The following is a 23,698-nucleotide window of genomic DNA, read 5'->3' as shown; positions in this document are numbered from 1 at the left end:
GATATATTTGGAACTGATCTGATTCTAGCATCTTGTCCTATACCAGTTTTGGACCGGCAAAGACTATGTAGCTGCATTCTTTGTCTAAGCTATTTTGGGATAGGAAGATTAGTTAACAAGCAGTTTAGACATGCTCCAATCTAAGCCCCCCCCTCCCCCATTATAATGCCAAGAAATGCAGCCTCCTTACTTTAATAGTAATATCTAAGGACAATTATTTGTAGTTTAAAAACAAACTCATTTCAACACTTTTTGACTACTGTATTTTCTAGCACAACAATATACTCAAGGTTATTTATTCACGTAAAACTTTACTTACATTTTCTCATCACCTTTTTATTTTCCCAAACTTTAGGTTCTTATAAATACAGAGACTGAAATGTTAAAAAATTGTTTTCTAGTCCAATCATGACATTTAACTAGCTCACTCTTTTCTGTACTGATTGATACCAAACAGGTTCATGCTGTTCAAGTCAGTCTTTATGATGTATTTAGGATTTCTGATCATCTTTATTAGCTCCATAGATGCATAGTGATTCAGAATCTTACACTTTTTTTTTACAGAGAGAAGAAGAAAGAATTAGAACGTGAAGAACTGTGGAAAAAGCTAGAAGAACTCAGGCTCACCAGAACTTTGTCTAACCAGTCAAGTAATAATACCTCCTCTTCTCTGACAAATATACCAAATGATAGTGCCAAGTGAGAGCGAAAGCCTCTGTTTCTGAGGCCTACCTTTTCTATACAGCTTTTTAAAAAAAAATATGTAAAAAAATGCAGAAGAGAAACCTCATCAGTATCTTTGAAATGGCCATCCCACCCACAACATGTAAATGAAATATTTTTGAATTGAAATACAGTAATTGAATGTGATATTATTTACCACAGCATATTGTAAATTTGTTTCTAATCATTGCTATGTTGTCAACTTTTGACATCTCAGAGAAAGGAATTTTATCATCCACGAAGTGTGTGATTTAATTATGGGAATGGTGAAATTTTGACTTGAAGTTTTTTTCCCTCTTTTTTTAAAAAATTGTGTTGCACTTAGGCATAGATGTCAGGTAGCTACATTTTCTCCTTCCTATGTGCTTTTCATAGTGCTGCAGCCTTTGGCTGAGACTCAGGAAGAGATTTCTAGCTTTACTGTATTTCCTGAAATGAAACTGTAATCTAGTATCAAGTTGACGGGATTGACTCCCATGAAACTTGGTGGGGTTTGCTTCTGAATAAATGTGTATCACTTGAGTTGAATCTGCCCATTACAATATCACAGGTCAAGCTATTTTATAAGAATGTTTAGTTTAGAGAGATTAAGATTCAAAATTATACGAGGGACCTTTTCAAGTAGAAAAGACTTGTTACAGAGGTGGGTAAAGTGGGCTATATAAATGGATATAGATACAGGGAAAGGGAGTAAGATCAGCTTAGCTGAGTTGGGCTTCTCCCTCAGGTAATTGTAACTTGGACAGGAGTTAGGCTGCATTATGTGTTTTGCTTCAGCAGTTATGTGAGCTCTGAATGAGGAAAGATTGTTATCTTTTAATAAAGAATTATTCATATAGTTCTCATGCTTCCTCTTAGAAAAGATTCAGTAGTCATGTTTCTGTTCCCATAACTAAAAATTGGATCCTATCAATTTCACTCTATAGTTTGGCAAATTTTTGTAGAACCTAATCGATCTTGCTTTTTTCCAACTTTTACTTGTGTTTACTCATGCCATGGACAGGGGGTTGGGCTAGAAGACCTCCGAGATCCCCTCTGGCCCTATTATTCTATGATTCAACCTGGCCCTGCAGGATGGCCTAGGTGCTCCATTTAAAGCTTAGGCTGTGCAATTCGTATGCAGACATGCAAGACAGCTCTTTGTGTTAAACAAAAAGTAGTGCTTAAGATGGCAAAAAAATGATTCTTAAAAGTTTTGTCTGTTTTTACTTGATCAGTGGGGTGCTCTTTTGCAGATCTTTATATCAGAGTATCATTCCAATCTCTTAAATTTCAGTTGTGTGGAAAATGGTTTTGTATAGACTGAGGGATTGAGCAGCATTCAATAAAGTCTTTATGTTTGTAATTAGTGCTGTATATTACCATTTTTGTAATTTAATAATTATAAATAGGAGAATGGTTAGATTGATGGGCTATTTTCCAGCAAAATATTTATATTTAGTTAAAAGATTTAAATAAGATTAAAGCAGGCGGCAATGATCATACTTGAAATAAAGGTAGTTTGACAAAATAAATGTTGATACTCAAATTTTAGTTAGGCTTTTTGCAGAAATGCAACAATGGGTACTATTTTTGCAGAAATGCAACAATGGGTACTATCTGGTGGCACGTGGCCAGTTGTACACATTTGGGTGCGATTTTTGTTATTCAGATCTGCTCCAAAGCCCTCCACCCCCACACATTCCAGACTAGTTTTTAGGAGAATGGGATAGAGTGGGAAATTATAGAAGAAAAGCCAATTCATTCTACTTAATGGATATTATTCATTTTCACATAACATCAAATTGTTATGGCCCTCATCTCCTCTTCACTTCATTGACTAAACAAAACAAGATTCTATCTTTAATGCAGAAGGTATGTTCACACTTCAAAATAAAATGGATGTCTTGCGCATATTCATCTTTATGTCTGCAAATACTTGGAATTAAATATAATGATAGTATTTTGGACTTGTACGGGCAACTTTCCAAAATATAAACACAATCATGGACCCAATCATGCTTCACATGATTCAAAATAAAATACTACAGGCTTCACTTTACTATATTCTGCTGCTCCCTCAGAATGGTTAGCATATTTTAAAGTAATTTTCTTTATCATACCACCATAATCTGTCTGGAGGTTTTAAACAGGAGAAAAATATTTTAAGTAAATATAAAATAAGTATCTAAACTAATCTAAACCTTTCTCATTTAAGGAATAATAATCTTTGTAATACTTCATTATTACACGTGTTTTCTCTTTTTAACGCTTATGGGTTTTAAAGTAAGTTATCTATAGGTTTTGGAAGAGTTCTGATTTATATGGCAGTATTAATATTTTAAGTAAGTGTAGCACAGAGGTATATTTTATTGAAAAATCTTTAGCATAAGTATTATTTAATAAGAACACTTGATAAAATTCCTGTTTTCAATGTTTTGTTTTGTTTCAGTAAATAATAACTCTTGCTAAGACAAGAAATATTTTAGGTTCATTGTACTGTATTCTGTGAACAGAGGAGTAGGCAAACCAAAAAGGGCACTTGGCACCACATCCACCCAAATCTGGCAACATATTGTGTCATAGCAAAAGCACTTAAGACTTGTATATCACTTCACAGTGCTTTACAGCCCTCTCTAAGCAGTTTACAGAGTCAGCATATTGCCCCAACAATCTGGGTCCTCATTTTACCGATCTTGGAAGGATGGAAGGCTGAGTCAACCTTGAGCAGGTGAGGATGGAAGGAATCGAACTCCTGGCAATGTGAGCAAAGTTAGCCTGCAATACTGCATTTTAACCACTGCACCACCATGGCTCTTATAATCATCACAATGCCTCCAGTTGCCTCCAGGATATCAGTTGTCCTTTTTATAAAAAAGATTGTACCTACTTTTGCAACTAAAAGTCCAACACATAAAAGAGCTGAAATCCAATAGAGAATGTATTATTTCAGTTAGAAATGGTAAGAAATCGAACTGTTATGTCCTACAGCCAACCAATATTGATCAATCCCTTTAGTCATGCTTTTGGGGTTAGTTCTTAATCAGCGGTATGTTCAATGTACAGTTAGTGCATATAGCTTTAACAATGTGTTTTCATCCCTTGGAGTGTGTTTGTCAGAGCAATAGCTGGAATGTAAGTAATAATGCTGAATCAGAATCCAATAAAGCACTGTTCCCGCCGATTGGCAGTATATCCAGTGGAAGGCCTTGAGGCAAACGTCTTTGTCCCTGAGATGATTAGTGATTGGACTCAATGTTTGGGAACAGGATTAACTAAACCTATTACTATATTTTAAATTCCCATTTTTTAAAAAAGAAATCTTACTTCATCCATACAAATTATTTCTTTTTTACAGGAAGTTAATTCTTTCTCAGGAATATTCTTACCACTAAGTAGCAGCTTGTAAAAGAAATCATATTTGTGGAAAAGACTGGATTTATAAAGAGTCAAATCATTTTCTAAAACTTCCAAATGTTAAAGTTCCATCCAACAAAGCAATTTGTCCTTCCATCAATGCAGTTTTCTTGTGTATCATAGACGTTGGTTTAGCTATCCTAGCTGAACTTCTCAGTGAAACAGAAATCTGGGAAGCACATTGTTTTCAACTTATATGGTTCAAGGCTTGAGTTTTTCTCTTGAGATGCCGTTTTCGGATTTTTATCATCCATTTCACACTCAATTTGGCAAAATCGGCTGCTTTAAACAGAGCCAGGAATATACCACACAAAAGAGCAATCATGTTCCAAGGATTTGCAGTGACAATCTATGAAAATAAATTAAAGAAATCATTTAAACTGTTGATTAAAGAACTACTGTTTACTTTTTATTATGGAATGTCTTATAATAAAACACTTGGCTTATACCAATAATAAACATATCAAACTTTTATTTATGGTTACATTTCCAAACAGACCAAGAGAAAAAGTTGCACTTCAATATCATTTTCCTTGTTACATATTCACATGGCTAAGATTGAGATTTTTTGTTAATAGAACAATATCTAAAACTGGTTTATTTGTCCTGTCTATAATGATGCTCAAAAGTTGGTGAGCCCTTTTGAATTGTCAATATTGGTGTATGACCTAAAATGTGATCAAATATGTGGCTTTGAATCACTTTCCTTAGTAAACAGAAGAACAAGTATAATGTTTTTGACCTATTCGTTTAATTTGGTTCTTTTTAACCAATTTGGGATGTGGGGAGAGGTGATAACATTTTAGGTTATATTTATGCAGAAATAATTGAAAATTCAAAAGGATTTACAAATGTTTAAGCACCAGTGGATACACCTACATTTAAGATGTAATCAGATATGCATTTTCCATGGAACAAGATGCCATGAAAGCAAAGAAACTTCCTTCTCAACAGACATGTTACTGCTAAAATGTTGTTTCCATAAATGTCTATGGAGATTCTCAGTCATCTGGGTCTTGGTTGCCAGAGCTGAAGAAGCTTCTTTGACAAGAAGTAAAACGTCTTCAAAGAAAAACCCGAAAGTCTAGTTGCCTCTTGAAAAAAAGCACCTTTGGAACATTGTTTCCATAGTAATCATATTTCAGACAACTCATTGTGTAAAGCAGCAATCAAGTTTTTTCTGCCATTACAGCACTCTTCGATAGAGTCTACATAAAGTGCAAATCTCTAACTATTTTGACTATATTCCAAGTACAGATAGTCCTTGACTTACAACCATTCATTGAGTGACCATTAAAAGTTGCAGTGGCACTGAAAAAAAGTGAATTATTTATTATTTATGACTATTTTTCACACAGCTGTTGCAGCATCACATGATCAAGATTCAGATGTTTGGCCAATGGTTCTTATGACCACAGGACATTGCAACTGTCATAAATATGATCACCAAAGTCAACAGGGAAGCCAGATTCACTTAATGACTGTGTTACTAACTTAACAACTGCAGTGATTCACTCAACAACTGTGGCAAGTAAGGTCATAAAATGGGGCAAAACCTATTTAAGAACTGCCTCGCTTAGCAGCAGAAATTCTGGGCTCAATTGTGGTCCTAAGTCAAGGACTACCTGTACATATTCTTGAACATAGCAGATGTCCTATTTGTGCTCCCAATTTATACTTAGGCTCACACTTTACATCAACGGAAAAATAATCCAAGTTTACTCACATCTTGAACTTCCTGAATAAAAGGATCTTTCCATTCAAACACCACAAAAAATAGCTGGTCACTGTCAGCTTTTGTCCTTCGTTCAATGTAATTAACCACACTAATCTGACAAAATAAAGGAAAAAAATAGGTAATTGTTCATATATAACATAGCAAAACACACTTCTTTAAAAAGTCCAAGAATCCAAATGCCTTAGAAATAATAAAATTGACAGCTTGTGTGGGACTAAGTTGAGAGGAAAAATAAGAACCTTACCAAGATTATGTACAAATGAGGCATGCAAACAATCCAGGCTTCTAAAAGATAAAAGTAAAATGGAAATTCCCAAAATGGCTGACACATGGATGTAGCCAGCAATAACAATAAAACTCTTTATTTTTTCAAAAAAGCAAAATGTGAGAGCTAAGGGACATACAGTACAATGCCCTCAAGAATAGCTACACCTTTTTTTTCTTTTACAGATAACTGATGGGGGGAAATGCTAGAAAAAAGTCTTGAGCAAAAGTCTTAATGACAGTAGTTCACAGATCTAATTCCTCAAATGTATTTCATTAGGAGTTTAATGGTGGATCATTTTTTTCTTTGCTATTTGTTGCCTTCAGGATGCAGAAAAACTATAGAGGCCAGTAGTTGTCAGGACCAGCTCTACCATTAAGCATTACTATTAATCTGCCCCTTAGGGGCAGATACTGGGGAGTAAGAGAGAACATGCAAGTCTTCAGTGAGTACTTACCCAACCTTTAGCTTTTCACAAAACTCAAGATGATACAACCAACAACAGAATCCCAGCTATTTGTACAACAGTAAAAACTGTGGTCAGAAAGCCTCTTGAGACATCATTACCTCCTGCCTGAATTCAACTGCCACCAAGCCATTTTCTTCTTTAGTTTTCACCAAAGACATTTTGACCCAAGTTCGGAAGCCTCCAGAGAATTTCCAACTGGAATAGGAACTCTCACGCACCTTCATAAATTCCGATTTGTTTGGGCTGTAATGGGAAGAAATTTTATGTTTCGGCAGATTATTATGGCTTACTATGAAGCTTTCTTATTTTGAGGAAGAAAAAAAATGTGTGGTGCCCTGGCTTTACAGATTGTTGTTTTGACAACCTTCCTTCAGTCTCTAAAGTTTCCCAGCATATTCATAATACTTTTCTTGGAACCTGTTAAGATTACCTATTATCACCTGATTTTTTTTTTTAAAAAAACATTTATTACTGTTTTGTGTTATTTGGGAATCTCCATGTTGTAAAGCTTTTCAGTCTATGCTAAATAGTTTAGCTAAAATTAAAATTTCAGTTATGTTGTTCTTTAAGGTGAATGAAATGATAACATAATTTTGGCAGCTACTTGCAGCAACAGTCAACACAGAACAGGTCAATATTATTTGCACCCTGAGGATGCAAAAGTAAAGCAAAAATACATGGGAACGGGCAACAACTTACAACGCAAACCACAGGGCTTATTATATATATCAGCACACAAGTACAAAAGCTGGTGTTTGTATTGTAATATACATTTTACCATTTTCTCATCTTTACAGTTTGACCTCACATTTATGGTGAGGATCTGAGGCTAAGAGAATTCCGTCTTGCCCTAAGAACAGCTAATAAGGTTTTAAAGAAATTCAGAATTATAGCATTATTTATCAGTTAAACATCAGTTATGCTTCAAAATCTTTCCTAGGGCTTTCCAGACATTTTGGTCCTACAATTTCAAATTCAACACTGTCCCCATTTTGTTCTTTTAAAAATAGAACTGTTTTTCTAACTTGCTTCCGACTCTCTTCCCATACCACATTAAATAAATGTTGGCTCTTCTTTTGTATTCCTAATCTATTGAACTGCTGCTTACTTCAGGAAATGTTAGCAGGCTGGAAGCAAAACGCTTTAATTTGAGGGCCTGGCATTCTTCCTTCCTCATCACTGTTATATTTAGGTTTCTTCAAAACAAAAGGTTTGTAGGCAAGGAATTAAGGTGACATGTTTCTTTCATCTATTTTATCACAATACTATAAAGTTGAGCTGAGACATGATTTGCTGTACAGTGGACAGAGCTTTAGATTCCCAATTATTATACCAACAAACCCCCCCCCCCCCCAAAAAAAAAAGTAGGTTGCAAAAGAAAAATGAGAATAAATCGGTAGTGGATTTGCATACTTAATTGACTAAATAAGACCTATCAATGCCTATTGTATCTTTCCCCAACCAGAGTGCCCCAAGATCAGTGGTGGGATTCAACATTTTTTACTACTGATTCTGTGGATGTGGCTTGGTGGGCATGGCAGGAGAAGGATACTGTAAAATCTCCATTCCCACCCCACTCCAGGGGAAGGTAACTGCAAAATCCCCATTTCATCCCAGTCAGCTGGAACTCGGTAGGCAGAGAATAGATGGGGGAAGGCCAGTCAGAGGTGGTATTTATTGGTTCTCCGAACTATTCAAAATTTCCACTACCGGTTCTCCAGAACTGGTCAGAACCAGCTGAAAACCACTTCTGTTCAAGTTGTATATAACCGTTGATGAGGATTGTGAAAGTTGAAGAGTAGATTTGGAAGACCCCCAAGAGAAAATATATGATTTAGCATAAGTGACTGAGGAGCTATTAGATCTGCTCTTTCATATCTGATTCTTTGGTGAATCTTGGAATCTTACTAAAAAAAGGTATTCACAGTCATGAATTTGCCCAATCTTTTTATGTCATACTAGTCTTAAACATATAGTACCTTTACTTTCTGATGTGACTGAAAATTAAGGAGGGACGTACCTGTTGAGAAAATCTTGAAATGAAGAAAAAAGAAGATAATCTATCGCACTGAAATCCTGATCAGTCTCATTCAGATGAAACTGCATGAAGACCAATTCCCGTTTCTTCACATTTTGGGGTCCTTTGACAATCACAGCATATTTCTAGGAGGAGGAAAAAATGGATGTATAAGAAGCTTTTTCTTTTATATGGATGTAAATATTACGCTTTAATCAAGACAGTTTAAGATAGTCCTGACCCTAGAATCTATTCACTTACCAACATTCAGAAAAATAATACTCCAAAGCATTCCATTGCTTATATTAATTACAACAGACTAGATCTAAATTTAGACAAATGATACTGACAGATAGGGATTTCCCCTCTTGTCTCCCTACCCCATAGTAATTTTCATAATACCTTCTTTCTGTGTGATACATGATCAGCAAACTGTGAAGAAAGAGAGAAGGCAGAGGAAGCTCCTCAGCCGAGTGGTTGTCCCAATGAGATGATCTGCCTTCATTCATTCCTTTCATTTATAGAAACCCCTGCTTCTTTGCACAGCATTTGAAAAAGGTGGTGATAAGAACTACACTTCCATCGCTATGGCAAAACATGTACTTTAAGATAAGCCAGCATTATAGAAAGATTCACAAAGCACCCGCTCACAGAAGGAGGACATGTATGTGAATTGGCACACCAGCTAGTCCTATTCTACAAAAATTAATGTTTATAGATCTTATCCATTGCACATATAATAGATACACAAAACAATATGGATTCTGCACAGAAGAATCTTATTGTTCCGGGCTTATTTTAAATATTAAGCACATAGCTGAGGGAGGATGTGGCCAACAGACACAGCCAGGGAGGCACCAGGTGTTATGGACACATTTATGCAAATATTTCTATTGCTGTAGCTTACTTCTAAATACATGTAAGTCCCAGTTTTCTTACAGCCAATGGTTATCTGCAGTAGTGAGGACTGCTAAAACTGAGTTATTATTGTAGTACAAATTGCAAAGACTGAAGACTGCCAAGAAGGGATTCGTTTTTTTATTCCCTTCTTTAGAAGCCCAGTTTTAATTCCAAAGAGTGTCCTTTTAAAACATTTACTAACCAGGTTTCTGCAGGAGAGACACCTGGTTAGTAAACATTATTTGCCCAAAGAGGGCAAATAGGAAAAGCAGCAATGTATCATGTGATATAAGCTCTACAACTTTTGAACATGTCTTGCTGTGTCTTCACACACACAAAGAGGTGGAATTTGTATCACAATTGTGCTTCTGTCATTTTGATGGAAGTGCTGTATCCTGCACATGCTTTTAATACTAGTAAACAGGTGCATCATACAGACCTATGGGAAAAGACTTTGTTCATCTTAGCTTTATTCAAATCACTATAATTAGTATAGCATAATACTGCTACAGCAGTGTTAATGCTGCAGCATAAAATTATGTTCCAAATCGTTTTGCATCAGGAGCGTGTTATGCCTGTGTTGCTTTCTAAAACAATGTAAAGTGCTGATTTAGCATCTGACATTTTGAGCAATTGCTTAAATTGATAGGAACCTTTGTGGCCGCTAACGTCAGCAAGAGAAGCCCTCAAAGAGAAGCCTGTGTTCTCCTTCTTTGCTTCTAGTTATATGCTCTATGAGTAGAAAAGTGCAGTATGACTATCATACTAGCTCCTGCTTTTTCTGAGGCATCTCCACTATGCACACAGTGGACTTTATTTTATGTTCTTTAATTATTACCTTGGTTGCATTAGTAAACGGATCTGTGTAGTTGATTCTCTGGGTAATGCAATCAATTTTCCCTGGCTGGCCTGGGTTGACCAAAGGTGGAATGTAATCGTAGAAATGATGCTTGCAGGTTAGCAGTTCAGCTTTGCCTGGGTAGAGGGCAATACCTATTTTAGAAAAACAGTTTCACATTTGAAATCAACGGAACCAGTCCACATGCCATGCCAGGCCCATAGATAACTATGTAAGCAAACCATATTGCCATTATCCATAATAAAAAAATGTAATATGGTAAATGGGGAGATCTTTAAGCTAACACGGAGGATCATAGTACAAAATCCACCCTCTGCCAAAACATTTCAGAGGGACCATTCAGTTCAATAGCACAGCACAGGCTCTGTGTCCAAAGATTAACCACCTGCATTGCTAATGGAAAGTCCCTGTCCAATATGCTTAGAACTATTGATAGTCTAGAGGGGAGATAAATGAATAGCACAACAGTATGAAGCTGCAATTCAAAATGCCATTACTTGTCCCATAAGCGAAGATGTGAATCAGTCAAACATGAGACGAAACAAATGGGTACACTTGAGACCATTTTGAAGTAAAAATCTAACACTAATGGGACCAGCCACTGAGACACAAATTTGCCTTTAGCTATATAGCCCTGTCCAAGATTCTACTGCTTAGTCATATTGAAGAGCAACTGACTCCAGTCAGGTTCTCACACCCAAGTGAGTAAGGATACTGCTGGTCTGGTTTGCCCAAAGCATTACATTATACCAAAAATATAAATCCAGCTATGATACCCATGTTATTGTGGCTAGTTCAACAAATGATGCCACACTGCTATGGATGCATCTACAACATGAATATGTACTCATTGCAAAATGTTAGTATCCCTTTATGTTGCTCAAAGAATTGTATAACTATATTGATCAATTGTGGAAATAGGTACATGGTTTATATGGACACTGAATGAAATATGAATCCTCTTAGAACAGTGTTTCTCAACCTTGGCGGACTTTAAGTCCTGTGGACTTCAACTCCCAGAATTCCCCAGCCAGCTAAAGTCGCCAAGATTGAGAAACATTGTCTTAGAATAAAATGAATGTTGGGGATAGGTTTTTCAAGACAGATAGAACGAAATATTGAGAATTAACATGGAGCTTGCATTACAGAAAGCCAATGAAGTGGAATTTCAACACACCAACTTCTGGAATATAGTGAGGTAAGAGTGCAAATGTTATTGAACAGCCCTCTCCTCTCACCCTAGATATAAATACACATACTGGGTTTACCCATTGTGCTACACTATGATTTGGTCTATAATGCCCTTGTGTGGAGTGGATAAATGTCACACTTACAGGAACTGTTTTCTAATTAGAAGCTGTAGACTCATTAATCAAATCAGAATTAAAGAATTCTGAGCATAGATTCCGATTATCAGAAATAAATGGAGAAGACAGATAATGTGCCAAAATTCCACTACTGGTAAACCTAAGTTTTCTTCAATTCCTAAAGTTTAAGATACTTAGTACAACAACTAAAAATCTTTACTAATCAAGTGGAAACCCCCAGGTATCTATCAAATGATCCAGAATTCCTTCAGAGAAACTTCACCTTTATAAAGATAGCATATGTACTGCATAAATTTAGATTTAAGCCACTGAGAATTGCTTTATCGAGGAGATGGGCAGCATTTAATTTAATAAAGAAAAAAAAACCTAAATAAATGGCAGTTAAGATGAATAGTAGTAATGGCAAACTTCTAATTCCAAGGATAACTACAGATGCTATCTGATTCCCAAGAAAATATGCTCTCCATCCTCTGGTCTTACCAGGAGCATCGTAAGAGTGCACTTCCTTGAATGAGACGGACATCACTGGATGCTTGAGTTTTTCCCTAAAGTCAGCAATGGTTTGATAGGCCAAAAAAATGGCCACTGCCATAAGCACCAAATATATGAAGAGAAGTATTACAGAGAAGACGTTCTTCAGGCAGGACTTGCTGAAATGCACTGAAGGGCTGCCACCATCTAGGACTAAATATAATATTAATTTGAAAATGAAGTTATTTATTTATTTATTTAGCATATGGCATACAATGTCAGGGAAATCTACAAATGCTAGGCACAATGCTGTCCTGACAGCCTCAATTGCTTATTTCGCTCTCCTCGGCACTTGTGTCGCTAGCCTTTGTGCCCTGCAGGTGGCGAACTAGATTCAGCTGACTAGCGTCACTCAGGTTACTGGCTTTTCCTGGCTCCTCCAGATTCGCCTCGCCTCCCGTCTCGTGTTGCATTGTACTGCAGGCCCAGGGCCTGCTTCTGCTTCCTGCATGCACAAATGCAGCTAGGTTTCTAACTACTTGCAATATTGCATGCTTTCAAACAGCTGGGTGAGCAGGAGCTGAGGAATGAGCTCATGCCGTCTCACAGAGCCAGACTCGAACCGCCAGAGTGTGGACCATTTTTGGTCCACAGTTCCAGTGAGATTAAGCTAATAATTATGCCACTGCAGTATCTAATGGACTATATAATTGCCTCTTGTGAAAGAGGCTAGTTTCAAAACTCTGAATCTAATGGAGAGTATTTGGAAAGTCAGATCCTATTTTTTTCTTGCATGGCAAGAATGTAGAAGAGAATCAAACAATTGTTTTGCTTTTTTAAAAAAGATTTTTTTAAAAAATTTTATTCTCTCACATACCATTTTAAGTATACATTCACATAATCGTTATTCTTCTTTACATTTATCATTCTTATACATTTAATATTTCATTCAATAGGTTATAATATATAGTTTGGGTTGCTTTATTTACCATTCCTTCCTCCTGTTGTAACACCACCTTATTTTCCCTTTCTTTTCTCCCTCCCTCCTCTACTTTCTTCCTTCCTCCTCTCCTTCCCCTTCCTTCTTCCCTTCCCTTTCTCCTACTAATCTTCCTCTTTCCCTTTCTACCCTCTCTCCTTCTCTTCCTCTCTCTTCCACCCTCCTCTCCTTCTTTCTTCTTTCCCCTATCTTCCTTTCCTTCTCTCCTCCCCTCTCTCTTTCTTTTCTATTATTGTAGGTGTCTCTTTCAGGTCTCAGTTTATGTTTCTTTGCGATGGTATTTCTGCAAACCCAAATATAATTTGATATCATTTCTTATTCCCTTACCTTCTCTAATCTATCCTAACTATATCCCCCCCTTTATGTCTCGCTCTTAGATATATACTTATATATTTAATATTTTCTTTTCTGTTTTCCCCTTCTTTCCTTTTTCCATTTAACAGTGCATCCTTTGGGTTCTATATCTTCTCCCTACTTTCTTTTCTAGTTTCTTTTCTCTAGCCAATTATAAAATCTTCCCCGTGTCTTGAAGTACTCCGATTCCTCTTTATCCTTTATTTTCATTGTCAACCTATTCATCTCTGCACAATTGTTTTGCTTTTGAAGCAGCATTTTTTAGCATGCAAGGCCACAGGGAACATGTCATTCATGCAATTATTTCATTACAGATGGTGGATCTAGAAGTTTCACATCTTTAAAAAGAGACCTTTTAAATATTGGGTTGTTATTTTTAAAGCAATATGTTGTCCAAGACTTCTTTCTTTAAATCTATGGAAAACCATGCCCTTGCATGCTGAAAAAAGGGATGCAGGGCAGTGGTGAATGACATTTGCTATGCAACACTTTGGAATAAATTCCCAAAAGATGTTTCTCAGCATACAGTGTGTGAATTGTTGTAGGTGTCTACAACCATTTAAAGCAGTGACCTATTTTCATGGGATACCATTGCTGCCATACGATTCTTGAATGCAGCTGTTTAAATAGTTGCAGACAAGCTACTCCGGTTGGGCCTTCAAAAGGTCCGAAGAATTATATAATCTCATTGTCTACCACTGATGTAGTGATCAGCTTTCTCCACATTTCCTTTGAGCATCTGAGTACAGTATTCCTGGTGTGTGTGGGTGTGTTACCACAAGCAGAACATTCATTGTAAAGGAGACCCCTCCCTCACCTTATAGCTTATATACCTTATACCTGTTGAATAGTTCAGTAATCTACCTGTCTTCCACAAATAGCAACTCTTTCTTGATACTTTGGAAAGATATCACTGCTTTGAGTATTACTTGTCGGTCTATCTACAATATCTAATAAGAGCTTAAGATGTTCCATTGTAAATTATTCAGTTTGACAAGATCAGAAGGCCTCACCTGGAAGGATTGTTGAACTGGTATCTTCCTTACCCTCTTCATCTAATAGTTCAGAATTTGCAGGTCCACACTCCATATCTTCATTTAGCTGCAAACAGAATTACAGTTGCTCAGATTACTGTAGTTGGCATATTACTGGGCTCAAATGTAAATATTAGCTATCTCAATAGACCATTCTTATTCTAGCCACTTCATATCTTATAGATCATGCCTAAAACACACATGCATTACAAATAGCTTGTTGAAACATGGAATGGGTGATTTTGGGTTTATGATGGATTAACCCTGTGAAAAAAAGAAAAGTTTCTGTTTGACTCTTAGGAAGTATAAATTTGTCTTACTAAATATGCATCACTTTAGCCACAGTTGTGAAGAGGCAAAGCTAGGAAATATTTGGATTTCTTAGATGATACAACTGAGTACACTTTAACCTCATGGTTTAATTGCTATATCCAAAATTCAAATTCTCACTGAACTACAGAGTTCTCAGGGTAACTTTGGCCCAGTTACTCTCTTCTTCAATGCCACTGGTTTTATATTTCATTTCAAATGACCACAATAAAAAATGGCCAAATACTTTTTCATGCATCAATATACGCTAGATGCTTTCTTGCTTTGTCCCTCAAAGCTTATGGCTCAAGCTGTCAGGATGATTTTTGTCAATGTCTCCAGCTGGTCATGTCTAACAATCCCTACATACTGCACAGCAATCTCAAGAACTGAATGAAAATGAAGGTAGGCATCTCAGGAAAAAAAAATCTAGCTTTCCTTTGATTCAACCAGCTGAATCATAATATAGTATCTCCCACTCTCCACTGTAAAATTGGGCCATTTTTAAAATGCTGGTTTTGCAAATGTTTTAAAAGGCTCTACTTACTACCACATTTCAACTTGATTTTCCATGAGACAGGAATAGGAGATTGCTACGTGGATAAGTCTCACTCCAGAGCAAGAGGCACTGAACTCCAACAAATGCCCCACAAAGGTTTCATTTCCTTTTCTAGGCTGCTTGCTGGGATTGTATTACTTTTGAGGGTTTGTGGCTTGTTCAGGTGAAAGCAGGGATTCTGCTGATATAGCAATTGTTAGGCTTCCCCATCAGAGCTTCACATTAAATCACATCTTACCAGCATTTTATCATCCAACTCATTACCTTGACTTGAGTTGACAGAAGCCTCATAGACACAGAGCCATCAAGGCATAAAGGTATCTAAGGATCTGATGGATTTTATAGTTTCTGGGGGCCATAACTAGACTGTTTGAGGAACTGTCCATGAGACTGGCCATACCTTCATCTGGGATTTGCCCTGGAGTGGAGAAGTTGATGTATTGGAATCCCAGAAATGATGTCTTGTCATGAATGGATCATTATCTAGTCAAATAAATGGGTTTTGCAGCATGGCCTCCTCTCTGAAGACAGAGTTCAGAGTTCCCTCCATCTCCAGAAGTTAATGATCTAACTGGATTTGAAGTAGCTCTGGGGGATGTTTCTGATATCTGACCAATCATTCTAGCATCCATTTAGTTAAAGTGTTCTAGATATTGTATTGTAGTTCTGTCCTGTTTCAGAAACAAAAATGCCCCATGGTATATGGAGTACATGTAGGAAATGGAGCAGAAAGGCCAGCAGCTTAAACAACAGTACAATTTTGAAATGGATACAACTGAACATAACATAAGCACCATTACAAAGTATGTGGTGAAGACATCAGAGAAGAAAAAAAGTAAAATACTGCATATAATCCCATGCACACAGAATTGGCCAGTGGAACTTTTAAGGGCTGCCAGGTAGAAGATATAGCTTTTGTTGCTAGTAATGTCCTCCTATTGTTTTATGAAGAATTCCCAGGGTTCTTCATGAATAATAGTATACCCATACTGGGCTTAATAATCTTAAAATGTCCAGTGTACCATCTAATAAGATCTGTTAGAATTTGTCCCACTGCTGATTTGTACAGGAAATGAATAAAGTACTTCAATTTATTCACATTGCAACTTCCTTTTTAGATTCCCTCTATAGCTGACCAATGATATTAGATTGAGATCCCTCTACAGCAGAAGGGTTCCTCCTTCCTTAAAAGAGAATATGGGGAAGATGTTACTTGAGAAACTACCTCCAAACTGGATTGATTTTAATGACAATAAATATTCCTGGCTTGTCTAATATTCTATATTTAAGCAAGCCAATAGAAAAATCAATGATCCTTTTGAAGATATGGATTATATTCTTTCCAGTCTCAATTCAGCCCTAGTTGTGGCACAGAGATGGTTTCCATTATTTTGTTGGGTGATCTTTATGAGAGACAGATATGCGGTGTGATACTATTGATCATGGTATCCTTTTTGGAGCTAGAGGCTAGAAACCCCAAATTTCAGATTGTCGTTTTAAGTATTTCTAGAAGGTGGCACTGAACATACCTATTGAGTCTCAATATTTCATCTTGTTTCCCATGTTATTCAGTAATTGTATGAAGTTATTTGGAAGATCATGCCTGATTTAGTACCAGTTGCAACTGGCATGTTGAAGATCCTCAGCTGTATTACATTTTCTTACAAGCTCAGTATTGATGCTTTACACACTATCAGGTGTAAGGGACTGAATAGGAGAGAAACATAATTCAGTCAAGACAAGTTGTTGCTGATTCCTGTAATGGATTTCAAACTTTAAGTGAAATACCTGTTCTGGATGGAACACACTCCCATTTATGGAACAGGTTTGCCATCTGGGAATTGTCTTAGATCCAGCATTGACCTATGTAACATTTGCATAATGTTGGAGGCCCCACATCGGTAACCCATGCACTAGTAGCTCAAGGTTGGATTATAACAATGAGCTTTTTATATGTAGCTCTGGAAGACAGTTCAGAAATTGTAGCTGGTTCAGAATGCAATAACGCATATGTGACCTTGCTTGCTTGTTGAATTCCAGTGCAAGGCATTTATATTTTACTGTATAAATCTTGACATGATTTAAATCCAGATGGTTAGGCACAGCTCTTTTTTTTTTTGCAGATCCTGCTAGATCAACATGATAGAACAATCTGCCCTTAGAATGACAACAGAACCCCTACGTATAATAGCTTAGGAGGAGGAATAACACTGATCTCCAATTGCTTTCAATGGCACGAGGGGTGGGCCATAAATTTAATATCAACTAAATAAATAAATCTTCACACTTAAGGCCTTTTAGATGTGTAGAATTGTTTTATGCCCCTGGTCATACTGCAAGGCAGTTAATTAAAACAAAAAGAGAAAGCTGCCTAGAATCATTGGAGAGAGCAACATCTGCTGAATCATTGCCATGAGATGTGGCCCCCCACAGCCATCAAATATTGCTCAGTACTGCGTCTGTGTAAGAGCAATCCTTGGATTCAGCATATTATTCACTCTATTCCGTTTCCCCTCATCACCATCCTTCTGTTTTCCCCTCCTAGCCTCCTCGTGAGCTTCCCAAATGCATCTGGTTAGATCTAGTCAGACCAGAATGCTGGAATTTTAAAAAGCACTTCTTAGATTCTTGTAGGTTTTTTTTAAATCTTTACTTGGATTCGTGGGTTTATATCACCAGTATAAATCCGGCACAAATAACGAGTGGCATTTATATCATGAATATTATTTTTTATTATTAATTGCCAATGAGAAGTTCTAACATGGTGCTCTTTAATTTTGAGTTTCTATTTATTTAATTCTCAGCTTCAGTGGAAGAAAAACTGGAATTTCCTTTCAATTAATTATGGATTAGGACTGGTGTTCTGGGGAATTCGCAGGAAATATATTCCATGTAACTTGGGACGCTCACTTTATTTGTTAATAAACGTGCACTGGTTCAAACCTCAGCCCACTTTCCCATTTACAAGCATGTGAGAAAAACAGAGATATGCTTTTATCTTTAAAGGTTTAAAGGGAGAGTAAATGTTATTTCTTTTCCATTCATCTCAGCAACAAACTCAATAGTCTATCTTCCCCATTCCCCATTCCCTTTTTCAACCATGACTTTTTTTAATGTTGCCTAACAATATTTTCAGTTTGCCTAGTTCATTCCTTACCCTTTAAATTATCTTGTTGATTAAAAATGAATTCCAAATTAGTTCTCTTCTTTGCAAGTGTTCAAGAACTCCTAACCTAACCAAAGTTCAGAAAATGATTAGTGCTGGGCCATAGAACCCTTTGAATCTTGACACCAATGGCTGTTTCAGAACACAGTCTGTGTTCTTAGGATACTTACATCCCTGCTTCTGTAGCCAAAACTTAAGGAAACCTCAAGGTTTACAAAAGAAAACTCAAAAACATTTCCCTTCTCTGAGGCCCTGTTCCTCTGAGAAAGAGCTCAGTAGAGAGATTCAGTGGGAACATAACAACTATGCCAGTTGGGGAGAAAACTGAGGATGAAGAAGAGAAGATGCTTGCAACTCATATGGAATCCCAAACAGGCATGTTCCACACTGCAACCACAATTTGTTGTAGCAACCTTTTGTAAAAGAAATGAATATTCTTCAACTATGCTCCCGATTGAAGACAATGATTTTTCCTCAGTATGTGAATATAAAGACTATGACAAAAATACATCGTCGTAGTCGGCCGCACGGGTTGTCATGGGGGTATCTAGGTGCTCCCATGTTACACCCCTTTTAGGCGGCCTGCACTGGTTGCCAGTTGTTTTCCGGGTGCAATTCAAGGTATTATGACCTTTAAAGCGCTCCATGGCTTAGGCCCAGGGTACCTGCGAGACCACCTACTGCCACCAGTAGCCTCCCACCGTCCAGTACAATCCCACAGAGTTGGCCTCCTCAGGGTGCCGTCGGCCAGACAGTGTCGGCTGGTGACCCCCAGGGGGAGAGCCTTCTCTGTGGGAGCGCGTTCCCTCTGGAATGAGCTGCCCCCGGAGTTTCGCATAATCCCTGACCTCAGGTCCTTCCGACGCGCCCTAAAAACTTGGCTTTTCCAGCAAGCCGGCCTGGCCTGTTAATTTTAACTTATTTTAAATGTATTGTCTTTTAAATTTGGTTTGTTTTTTGGATATGTATTTAATTTTTTTTTTAACTTTTGGGATGTGTGTTTTTTTAATGTTGTACGCCGCCCTGAGTCCTTTTGGAGAAGGGCGGCATATAAATCCAAATAAACAAACAAACAAACAAAATGGCCAACTTCTTTATGGATTAAATTTATTCTGTAAAATCATCTGGTGTTTAAGGTGTTACAAAACGTTTTGGTTCCCCCGTCATAGATTTAAGAAACTAAACTGTTGCCACAGTTAGCAGCCTTTCCTAAATTGATGCTACCCAGAGATACCCGATTACAACTCCATCAGCCAAGCCAGTCTGCTGATTGACTGATGGAGTGGTAATCCAGAGCACCTGGACAGTGTCCTCTTAAGGAAAGCTGCTCTTTAGGCTGAAGGAGAAGCAGGGAAGCAAACAGACGTATCATTGCAGCAGCTGATTTACTGATATGCAAAACAAGAACCCTCGGACTCTGTCATGGTGACCAGCAGAGAATTTGTCAGCACAACTCAGAGAGTCTGACCAAGCCAAGTAAATGCAAACACGCAGCCAATTTCCGGAGCTTTCTAAAAATGCATTTGAAAGTGTCTGTCTGCCTGGGCTTGTTTATCTCGACGACCAGCAGTACTCTCCCTCCTTCCTTTTCCTGCCTATTTACTCGCACAGAGGTCTGCCAAGCAGAGAAGCAATGCAGCCACTTAAAAGCTGTTCCATGCAAAAGGCAGCACCATGTTTTTTTCCCCCTTTAAAATATGCTCAGAGAAATAAAACACTAAGCAAACATTAGAATTAGAAACAAAAGCAAAATTAAAATTAGTGCTTTAAGCCAGCTTCTTTTATTGTGAAAATCCAAAGGAAAGGAGAGGGTGAATTTCAATTCTATGGGAATGAAGTGTGAAACTGATATATAACAAAAGCAGCCTCAGCTATGTTAGATAACATATGGATAACATCTCCTTGCAGTATTACTGGAGTAGTCTTTCTAAGTCCAGTGTCCTCCAGATCTGTTGACCTACAACAAGCCTGTCAAACTGGCAGTTGCGGGCTGGAAATTTCACATGCAGGCCATGCCCAGCCCAGCTCTGCAAAGGCACAAAATGTCACTATATGTCACAATTCAGCTCATGACGGGATTGAGTTTGATCCCTGTGATCTACAATATCCATCAGTCATGGAAAAGGGGAAATGAGTATAAACTCCTTAAATTCACTGGGGACTTACTTAACATAGGTTAGTTTCTTGGTATCCTTAAATTATTGCCTGATAGTGGCAGTTACATATAATTTTCCAAAATGGTCTTCAAATGGTACACATGCAGTGCTTAACTAAGACATATTGAAATTTGCTGACTTCCACATAATCAGAACGTGTTCACGAAGCTTCAAGAAGAGTTTTGGAAGACTCTAAAGCCTGGATATTGGTCTCATTTCAGCTGCATAATTAAAACTTCTAAGATATTTTTTTAGTTTTTCCTAATTCCTATTCTTTAAGGTTCTTCCTGGAGGAGCAAACATATTAGTCTGATATCACAAAGCAGCAGTGACAACAAAAATCTTAAGGCATCTGTACAATTAATATTTAACTATGACATATAACCTTTTGTAGGTCAACCCCCCCCCCCAAGCTAGAATTCTCTTGAAGTTGAAATCCATACATCTTAACATTGCCAAGGTTAAAAACAAAACAATGTACACTATCTTTGAAGAAGAGGTGCCAAAGTTACAGGCATTGAGTCACCCTGGATGGTGAGATAGGTGGCATATAAATTTAATAAATAAAACCCAAATGCAGCTTCCAGAGCTTTTTAAAGTGCTGTTGGAGGGAGGGAAGGAAAAGGCTCAGGTCAAGAAAGCCGATTTCTGAATTCTTGCCATCTTGCCTTAAAAAATTGCTTTAAATTCTTGGGGGGAGAAATAACCTAATACAATCCAGTCCTACTAATCTTTAGTAAGAAGAAAAGCTCCCAGCTTTCAGTGGGGTTGTTACCATCTATTAAAATTCTGCATTAACAGGAGTCCCGTCCACAGCCAGTTTGTTCAAAGAGCATCCTCTCCAGCTGCATGGAGCACTGCAAGGGTTTGAGCCTCTCTCCTTAAATTGTGCACTCGCTTAAACTCGGCATTCCGATGCATCCAGAGCGGCAACGCTGAGGATACACATACTTGTAGCGTAAAGGGGCACACCTATGCATGTCTGCCCTAAGGCATCCCTTTGTCTACTACGACACCCACAGGATTGTACTATTACTTTGGAGTAAGTCTCGTTGAACTTTGGCGGGACTTCCTTCCGAAGTTTACATTGTGGTTGCTGTTGCTTGCTTGCCAATGACCGTGCAAAGGCACGGTCTCTTCGGTGCAGGCTGGCGTTGTTTCTCGACGCCGCCAAGCTGTAACCTTAAGCGCCGATCTCATACAAAGCCTCGCCTGCAGGCACCTGGTATCAGCGGAGTGCAAATACTGCGCCTCCCTCCCCGCTTTTCTCCCAATACCTCTTGATAAGATGACGAGCTCTCTTGTCTAATCATGGCACCGGCGAAAAGAAAGCGCAGGGGAGAATCGGATCAAACAGCGGCATCTATTAAGAGAAAGCGGGGAGGAAATCGAAGCAGCAGGCATCGAAGAGGCAGCGCCGCTCCGAACGCCGCGTTTCAGCGCCCACCAAGTGAGCGAATATGATCCGATCAATAGCGCAAGCGCATGTAACGCACCGACTCCACAAGGTGTCGCTAGATTATCTTCTTCCACCGCTCTGGCCATTACTTCTATGACGTATTACTGACACCGGTTGCGGAACCGAAGTCGAAGCAGAAAGGCTGCTGGGAGATGTAGTTTATTATCAAGTATAGCGCTCTCTGGCGTCTCAAGCAGCTTTACCCTTGACCGGATACTGTTCGGCCGGGTTAGCCCATTTAGGAAATACGTCGAATTGTATGAAGAACGTAAGCAGGAGGTAGAGCGGTTATATCTAAGAGCTGCAACAAACTGAGTGACCGGTATCCGTTTACAGTATATAATAAAGCACAATTTTATTAGCACCATTTTAATAACCCGTTAATTATTTTAATTAATGTGCACAAAGTTGCAGATAGACTTGGAAGCATCCCTTGGTAAACAGGAGTTACATCAAATCCTCAATAAATAGAAAGCAAGTTATTGTTAAAACGCATCCTTAATAGTGAAATGTGGCTATCATTAGGACTATCATACCTCAAAATGTGTAACGTCCGGTAATAACCATACCTGAGCTGCAGAGTAGCACGCAGTAGCAAAGAAAGTCCTTTAATATGACACAGATGAATTCTGGAGAGTATTGTCAGTCCTCTTGATTGTTAGTATTCCCGCTAGCAGTAGTAGCAGCTGCCTCTTTATTATTATATACCTCACTGTAAAAGTAATAATGACTCATTTTAATCACTTAAAGTCACTTGTTGCATAAAGATCTTCTGTGTATACAGCTTGATGGCTTCCAGATCTGAAGCCATGATCATACATGATCAGGCTTGGTTTGCAGTGTTTGAAGAGTTAATAAGAGACAACCAAGAAAACAAAATTACAGCACATTGTACTTGTGAAGGGTAAATCAAGCAGTGAGCACCGGACCATTGTTTAAATAAAAAGGCCTTTTAATAGATTTCTGAAATCATAGGCATGCTAGTTGGCAGTGATTTTCAGATTTAAGTCCCGCTATTCACTTTAACCTGTTTCCAACACGGAAAACAAAACCCAAGAATTAAAAAAAATGTTTACAGTTATTTTTAAATCATCTTCTCACTTGTAGTATCTTTTAATTAAACTTGGGCCTTATTCCGAGAGGCCATCACAAATTCATAACCACGGACGAACAGCACCATCTGAGTGCCAGAGTCATTTATTCTAAATAGAGTAGACGACTAGGACTAGGACTAGGACTAGGACTAGGACTAGGACTAGGACTAGGACTAGGACTAGGACTAAGAATAGAATAGAATAGAATAACAGAGTTGGAAGGGACCTTGGAGGTCTTCTAGTCCAACCCCCTGCTTCTGCAACTATACTTTACATTAGCGTTGCAAGGTAGACATTGCTTTAATCAGTCAAATAATTAATCAAGTAGAGGGATTTTTTTCTTCTGTCCCACTCCGCCAGTGATGTTTTTTGTTTTGTTTTTTTTAAAGGTTTTTATTTTA

General features: G+C 37.9%; 2 protein-coding genes across 6 annotated transcripts in view; one reads left to right on the top strand and one right to left on the bottom strand.

The window, feature by feature from the left end:
* The window catches only part of PPP2R5A (protein phosphatase 2 regulatory subunit B'alpha), a 54,405-nt gene extending 52,337 nt beyond the window's left edge, over positions 1-2,068 (top strand). Inside the window, exon 13 of the mRNA XM_081944172.1 lies at positions 565-2,068. Coding sequence (XP_081800298.1) covers positions 565-703 — 139 coding nt within the window. The 3' untranslated portion in view covers positions 704-2,068. The remainder of the gene's footprint in view (positions 1-564) is intronic.
* PACC1 (proton activated chloride channel 1) lies at positions 1,032-22,926 on the bottom strand. 5 transcript variants are annotated; one of them, XM_081944176.1, is made up of 9 exons: positions 22,773-22,852; positions 22,022-22,107; positions 14,534-14,621; positions 12,176-12,379; positions 10,347-10,501; positions 8,612-8,754; positions 6,690-6,834; positions 5,846-5,950; positions 1,032-4,468 (listed from the first exon to the last, which is right to left on the bottom strand). In XM_081944176.1, exons 2-9 carry the CDS (start codon positions 22,055-22,057, stop codon positions 4,307-4,309), a joined length of 1,038 nt encoding a protein of 345 aa, XP_081800302.1. In that variant the 5' UTR covers positions 22,058-22,107; positions 22,773-22,852; the 3' UTR covers positions 1,032-4,306. The 5 variants fall into 5 exon arrangements, with proteins under 5 accessions (XP_081800302.1, XP_081800303.1, XP_081800305.1 ...); XM_081944177.1 differs by lacking the exon at positions 22,773-22,852 and adding an exon at positions 22,241-22,290; XM_081944179.1 differs by lacking the exon at positions 22,022-22,107 and having other exon boundaries at positions 22,773-22,926.
* Positions 22,927-23,698: the final 772 nt, after the last annotated feature.

Source organism: Natrix helvetica, assembly GCF_964273705.1.
Source record: "Natrix helvetica genome assembly, chromosome: 2".
Lineage (NCBI taxonomy): Eukaryota > Metazoa > Chordata > Lepidosauria > Squamata > Natricidae > Natrix > Natrix helvetica.
Note: the sequence above shows the minus strand (reverse complement) of the source record. Positions and strands in the feature narration are given on the sequence as shown.